Source organism: Bombyx mandarina, chromosome 22 (assembly GCF_030267445.1).
Source record: "Bombyx mandarina strain Sakado chromosome 22, ASM3026744v2".
Lineage (NCBI taxonomy): Eukaryota > Metazoa > Arthropoda > Insecta > Lepidoptera > Bombycidae > Bombyx > Bombyx mandarina.
In genome coordinates, this window is record NC_143228.1 from 4,563,156 (window position 1) to 4,569,780 (window position 6,625).

At 32.5% G+C, this 6,625-nt stretch overlaps 1 protein-coding gene across 1 annotated transcript; it reads right to left on the minus strand.

The window, feature by feature from the left end:
• Window positions 1-234: 234 nt before the first annotated feature.
• On the minus strand, window positions 235-6,550 carry LOC149500296 (uncharacterized). Its single transcript, XM_089736813.1, has one exon. The coding sequence runs from the start codon at window positions 6,197-6,199 to the stop codon at window positions 2,567-2,569; it is 3,633 nt and encodes a 1,210-aa protein (XP_089592939.1). The 5' UTR covers window positions 6,200-6,550; the 3' UTR covers window positions 235-2,566.
• Window positions 6,551-6,625: the final 75 nt, after the last annotated feature.

The window sequence follows — 6,625 nt, forward strand, 5'->3', positions numbered from 1 at the left end:
AAATCTGTACGATTTGACTCGGTGCAGGTTTCAAAAGATTCATGTTTTTGCGCTATTCAAACTGGAAAAGCTTTCGCAGACAGTCCAGTTAAGTCAATACTTAAATCAAAAACTAAGTTAAAACCAAAATCAGCTGTGGAGACCATTGAAAGTCTTCCAGTGAAAAAAGTTAATGCCAATGTCTGTCTGTGTGCGATTCAGGCCACCCATAAAACACTTAAAAAAAAGGCAAAACAAAGTATTACAAAGCTACAAAATGCCTTTAAAATATCTAAAGATTCTGTAACATTGTTTCGGGAAAAATTAGAAAATAGGAAATATCTGAACGCTGAATATGAGCCTTGTAATTGTTTTGTGGACGATTTTGTGCAGAATACTAATAAAAATATACAGAACCAAAACGCTTCCTCAAAATATCAAAATAACAGCATAGTTTACTTTTCAATACCAAAAAAACAAGCATCATCAAAGCCATCGAGGAAAAGGCGTTCTAAAAGACAAAATACGCCAAAATCGAAATCGGACTCAGTTTTGTGCGAATGTAAGCCAGATACAACGTCTATAGGTACACCGTCTAATTCGATAAGATCTACAAATAATTGTATAAACATTTTGAAGATATTACCTAAAAGAGACGCCGTTCGATTTGGCTCCAATATTAGTTTCAAAATTGAATTCTTTAAGGAGAAAATCCCACGCAATCACTATGTATACGGACAACAAAATATACGTGGAATTTCTGAGCGCGACAATGATGCATCGTCAGCTTTGTACGATTTGAAAAGTGATCAATTGGCAGATAATAATGTTGGCCATCAATTAAAACGTTCTTTCGGTCTTCTTAAACTTCAGAAACAGAAAAAATCCGTTGATGTAGAAGAAAAGTTAAGTAAGAGAGGATTTTCTAGTAATCGAACTTCAAAAAAAACTCATACATGTAAATGCGAAAACGAAGCGTTACCTCGTGAACCAAGTTTAAGTAAAAATAATATAAGTGAAAACGATTATAAACAAAATGATTCAGAAGACCAATGTCATAAATGCTGTAGTACAGAATCATCGAAGAAATTTAGGGTTAATACAACTCCATCAAATTATGTAAATGATCAAAAATACTTTATTAAGTATGAAAATCTACATTCTGAAAACATCGATATGTCTGAACCGAAATTTAATCGTGAAGCAGTTAGCGTGGGGTCAAATTTAAGTTTGGATATTGAGTTTTATAGACACAAAAAAAATAAGAGGACAAATGATAATGGGATTAAATCGTGTTTAAAATGGTTAAGCCCGAAAAATCAAGACAGTTTTAATTCTGAAACAAATTCCATAAGAAACTCAAGGAAAAGTTGTTATTTTGAACCAATTTTGAAGCGATGTGTTCCACAAAAGTATTATCCAACCAATTTAGGTGAAATGTGTAATTGTGATAATAATATTAAAGAATTGCCACAAGATTTAACACAATCAAAACTAATTTCAACAAGTAATTCATCTGTGAGGAACCGAAGACGAAAATCTATAAATAAGAATTTGAAGAAAATGTCCAATAGTTTAAAGGAAAAGCCTAACATATGTTTATGTGACAATAAAGAAGCAAAATCAATTCGTAAGGCAAACCAACCACAGATTCAAACGATTTTACCTTTACAGATGAATTCTGAAGATAACAGACAGTTTATACAAAAATCTTGCAATCCAATTACTTGTGAGAAGGCAGTACAAAATCAATGCCCTTGCTCTAAAGCTACGAATACAAAAAATATACCCCACAAATCAGTAATGATAAGTACCCCGAAATCACCCAAATCCTTATCTTTAAGCATCCAAAAATGCTTTAGACCTAATAAATGTAAATTTAATAATCAAAGAAACAAGACTTCGGACAAGAATTTTGTAATAAATTCTGAAAATGTCATTAAACCACGTAGAGAAACTCTTCATGTAGGCTCAAACATAAAATTCAACATTGAATTTTATAGAGATTTGAAGTGTAAACCAAATGCACGCAAACCTATTTCCAATGATAAACAACAAAATGAAAAAGGTGATGCCTTGATTGATTCACCAAGAATAACCCCATGTAAGGACTCTTTTCTGAAGAAATGTTTTTGCTCATTTCATAAAACCAAAAATATACCTTTAGGTGATGCCAGTGACTCAGAACAATGTCCTTATTATAAAAACCTTAAATTGAATCGGAATACACATATAGGTGATCCTGAAATTAAGGCTTTACCTAAATCTAATCATGTCTTCCTTGGTTCGAATCTTAAGAGGTGTTTTTGTACATTAAATTTACAGCAAAGTAAATATTAAAAATATTTTTGAGTCAAAATATGATCTAACTTGACTTATACAAAATGTAGGTACAGAAAACGCATAATAGTTTCAAGAAAGTTGTCCACTACCACTCGTATTTTAATTCAATACCTACCTAAGTACTTAACCTTGTGAATTTAGTACGTTTTAGCAGTTAAATAAAGTTTGTTTCTTATATTGTCTCAATAAAAACCTCAAGAACTTTTTATGATTTATTAATTCCAACTAACAATCTTACATTACACTAATGTGTGCACAAAATACAACAACAAATAGCACGACATCCTTCAAAGCAAACTATACAGGGCGTCCACACCATAAACGCTAGCAAAAACAACAAAATGTCCGTAAATTTGTGCATAAATGAAAGCAAGCCCAAACATTGAGGGTAAAAAACAGGGCAAACGTGATAAAACCATAAACAAGGCGTTTTTCTTAGGGTATGCAATAACATATGCTTACAATTTTTCAATGCGGCTTTATCTCTTTGCATAATTCTCATTTTCCTTTGTTTGTTTTCCAGTTCAATTTTCCTTTTCTCTTTTTTAGTTTTTCCTTTGTAGGCAAAAGCTTGATAAATAGCTGTATCTTGTAAAGTATCTGACAATATTGTCATTTTATCAGACCCACCTAAGCTCTTCATAATTTTCAATTTTTTTATTCGCCACGCATCTTCAAAAGCCTTTTTAACCCTCTCATATGTACCTATAGGATCTCTCAGTCTTTGCTGAACATACCTGTAGCTTCCCTTTGGGTCACTTATGACCTTAAAAATTATAAACCCAACATGCTTTAAAATACTTGCTGCACACTTGAGTAGTCCCAGAAAGAAATCAGCAAGACAACTTGTTTCGTCTAATTCCTCTTTGCCCTTATTTATGGCTTCTAACTGTTTCTTTTCAAGCAAAAATGACTTTTCTCTCTTTTTTCTTTCAGCCTTTTCTTTCTTTTTAGTTTCTTTTTGGAAAGTCTTTTCTTCTTTTAGAAACTCTTTTCGTCGTTTTCTGGCCGACTTGTTATCTTGTTTATTTTTGCGTCCTTTCAATTTCTTTTTTTGTTTAGATTTTAGTTTTGATGATCGCTTAATTATTCGACCTTTATTCTTCTTAGATCTGACTTTAATCATACCACACTCACAGATATGATGACATAGACATTGATGATCCTTATTTATATCACCAAATTCTTTCGGACCATAGGGATTTTGTTCAATTCCTGTTTTTAATCCGACTTTTTTAATATTTTTATTTGTGATACCATTTGTAATGCGTCTCCTCTTTTGTTGCCTTTTGATTCTGAAATTAGAAAGCGAGTGACAAAGAAACCTTTTGCAAATTCCCATTCTCGACGAAGATTCGAGCTCGCATGGGCATTGCTTAATTTCATCATTTGAGTAGTTGTTTTTCATTGATAGGTTATCCGATTCGTTAAAGTTCACTCCGTTTTTAACTGATGAACAAGACAGATAATTTCGAAATCTTGAATTAGTTGATATATCTTTTTCACAATGCAGTGTATTTTTTGCGCGAACGCAACAATTGTATAGTGTTTCGTTTCTATTAGCAATTAGAGAAGGTATACGGATAACTTTTGTTCTGTGGAAATTATGTTGTCGGCGGTTTTCATTTTGAAAAATAATGTCTTTTAAAAGTCCTTTTTCAGATAAGTTACATCGGTAAATCCCATTCGAGTTTCGTTTACATCTTTTATCTCGACAATAACATTGGTTTTGAAGACCCTGATTTGAGTGGTGTATTGCAAGTTTATTTCTTTTTTCCCTTTTAAAATAAAACCCGGGGTTTTCCCTTTTACGTTTTTGATGTCTTAGTGAAGGCTTAGATGTAATTTGAGAACAAATACAAGACATTTTTAGTTTAATTTTACTGAGACCGTGAAGATTTTTATTTTCCGAATTTGATTTCACTGTATTAATTTTTGATTTTATGCTTTGAGCATTTGTTTTAAATATACCTGTTTTAGTATCAAGCGATTTACATGTATCTTCTGAACAATGTTCTACCTCAGGTATAATTTGTCTTTGAGTACATTTACATATGTAGTTCTGATTTGCATTAGCAGAACTACGACAAATGCCAGAATTGCATGGGTCTAATTTCTTATCATTAATAATGTCACCAATTTTATTTTGAAGTTCTGCCGAATTTAAAATGCACATTCTGTCTGAATCCAATTCTAAATCAAACAGCGGTAAATCGTTTTGTTTAGCAGAATCTGAAACACAGTTAAAATTTCTCTTACATGTTAAATCTGTGCACAAACTCGTTTTATCTGGATTACATTTACAGTTAAAATTGTTTCTTTTTGATTTTATAGCTTTTTTACATAGTCCTGATGAGCAGGACGCTTTTAGCTTGTAATTTTTTTTTTTACTTTTATGGGACGGGCAGACACAAATATTTGGGTTTGCCAGCTTTCCGTAGGACGATACCTTATTTTTTACATCTTCTGGGTTCATAACGCACATCCCCACGGTATTCACTTTGATCTCTAATACAGGTTCACCTGTTTGATCATTCTCGTGTCGCCTTGTAGGATATGTAGCTTTTTCACCAGGCTTAATCTTTTTGGATTTCCCTGTATCAGATTGTTGGAAAATACAACAAATACGTTTCAATCCCGTTGATAGTAAACTATCGTTTTTACGGATTTTAATGGTTTTTTTTGAATTCTTCTTTTCTGGAAGTGTATTGAAACATTCTTTGTTTTCGCAAGCATTTTCTTTCTTCGTGTCGGCATTGAATTTGGGGTGATTTGAAAAAACAAATTGCTGATTTTTTAATTTTGATATTTCTTCCTTTCTTTTATCTAAATTCCTTTGTTTTAATTTCGAGTATTTGCGGTGTAACGAGTAAAGTTTTTCCTTAATTTTGTCTAAAGTAGTAGAGCTTGACATTGATTGTTCGCAGTTAGTATCATCGCACAATACTTTATTGCCTTTTGGGCTATCTCTTTCCATATACAAATTGCTGTTGCGAATTTCACTGGGAGCTTTGTTTTTGCGATTTTTGTACTTAGTGGGGCTTTCTTCATCAAAAGTGTTATTTTTTGTTTGTTCCCCAATTGTTTTATGTTTATTGGATGTAGTTTTTCCATCCAGAGCTTTAGTTTTCGCAACCTGTTTAATTTCGTTCACCGATCTTTTAGAATTTAACTTTTTATGCTTATTATTTCTTAGACGTTTTAGGATATTTTTTTTCGTTTTAGGCTTTATTTCAAACTTTAATGTTTCGTTAAAATCAGAAACATCGCGGGTTGTGCTTTTAAAACGTTTTCTTTTATTTTTCTTTTTATATTTTTCGAAAACCCCGTCTTTCATCCTTAGCTTACGTGGGCATTTAGTAACATCACAGTGAGGATCGCAACTAGGTATTTTATTGACAATATCGTTGCTAATTTTACGGTATAAATTAGCGAAAGGTAGATTTTCCGTAGATTTTTGAACAGGTTTCATTTTGTCGTTTGGAGCGTTCTTACGTGAATTTTTGTTTTGTCCTCGATCAGTAGCTAAAACTTTTGTTAGCGAGCTAGGCTTTGTTACATTTTTATCATCTATCGTATTCTTAGCAATAGGAGACCTAAATATAACTTTCTTTTGCTTTTGTGGACGATCTCCAGCCATTCCGTAGTTCGTTATAATTTCTTTCTCCAGCTTTCGACGTTTATTATTTTGTAAGCTGTTTTTATCTTTCTGGTTTACAGCTGCAACGGATACTGACGAAGTCTCATACGGCGGAGGAGTTATGGCGGCATTCTTATGAGTTTTATCTCTCTTTCTAAGATTAAAGCGCGTCAAATTCGGTGTGTAGAAAACCTGAGTAATATTACTTTGTTGCGGTACGACTTCCGAGAAAGTCATGGCTGCTGTTTATTATTAATTATTTAAAAGAAAGCTTTTTTTCATATTTGTTCATACTTTTGAACTTGATGCAAATACTAGAATTTTTATAGTTGTTTTAACAAACATTTTTCTTTTATTAAAATCACGATTAAGTATCTTGTGACAATTATTGTCAGCTGTACGTCTAGTGTGGCGTTGTTATTGCTCTGTTGCCTTCGTATTCTCTTTGGTCAGAAGCATAGAAATTTACTACATCTTTTCGCATTCTAGTTTTTGGAAAATTATATGAACATGCCTGATGAGACGGTGGCGTTAACATGTGACAAGCCAGCAGGCAGCGCTACGTAAACAAAATTAGATTTCGAGAAATGAAACCTTAAAACAGGATTATACATAAGCTTTTTAAGTTTAAAATATGTCCTCCGATTGATTGAATGCGTTTCT

Bases quoted from the DNA above. Each gene is read 5' to 3' on its own strand.
- LOC149500296 (XM_089736813.1), bottom strand. From the start codon at position 6,199: ATGACTTTCTCGGAAGTCGTACCGCAACAAAGTAATATTACTCAGGTT.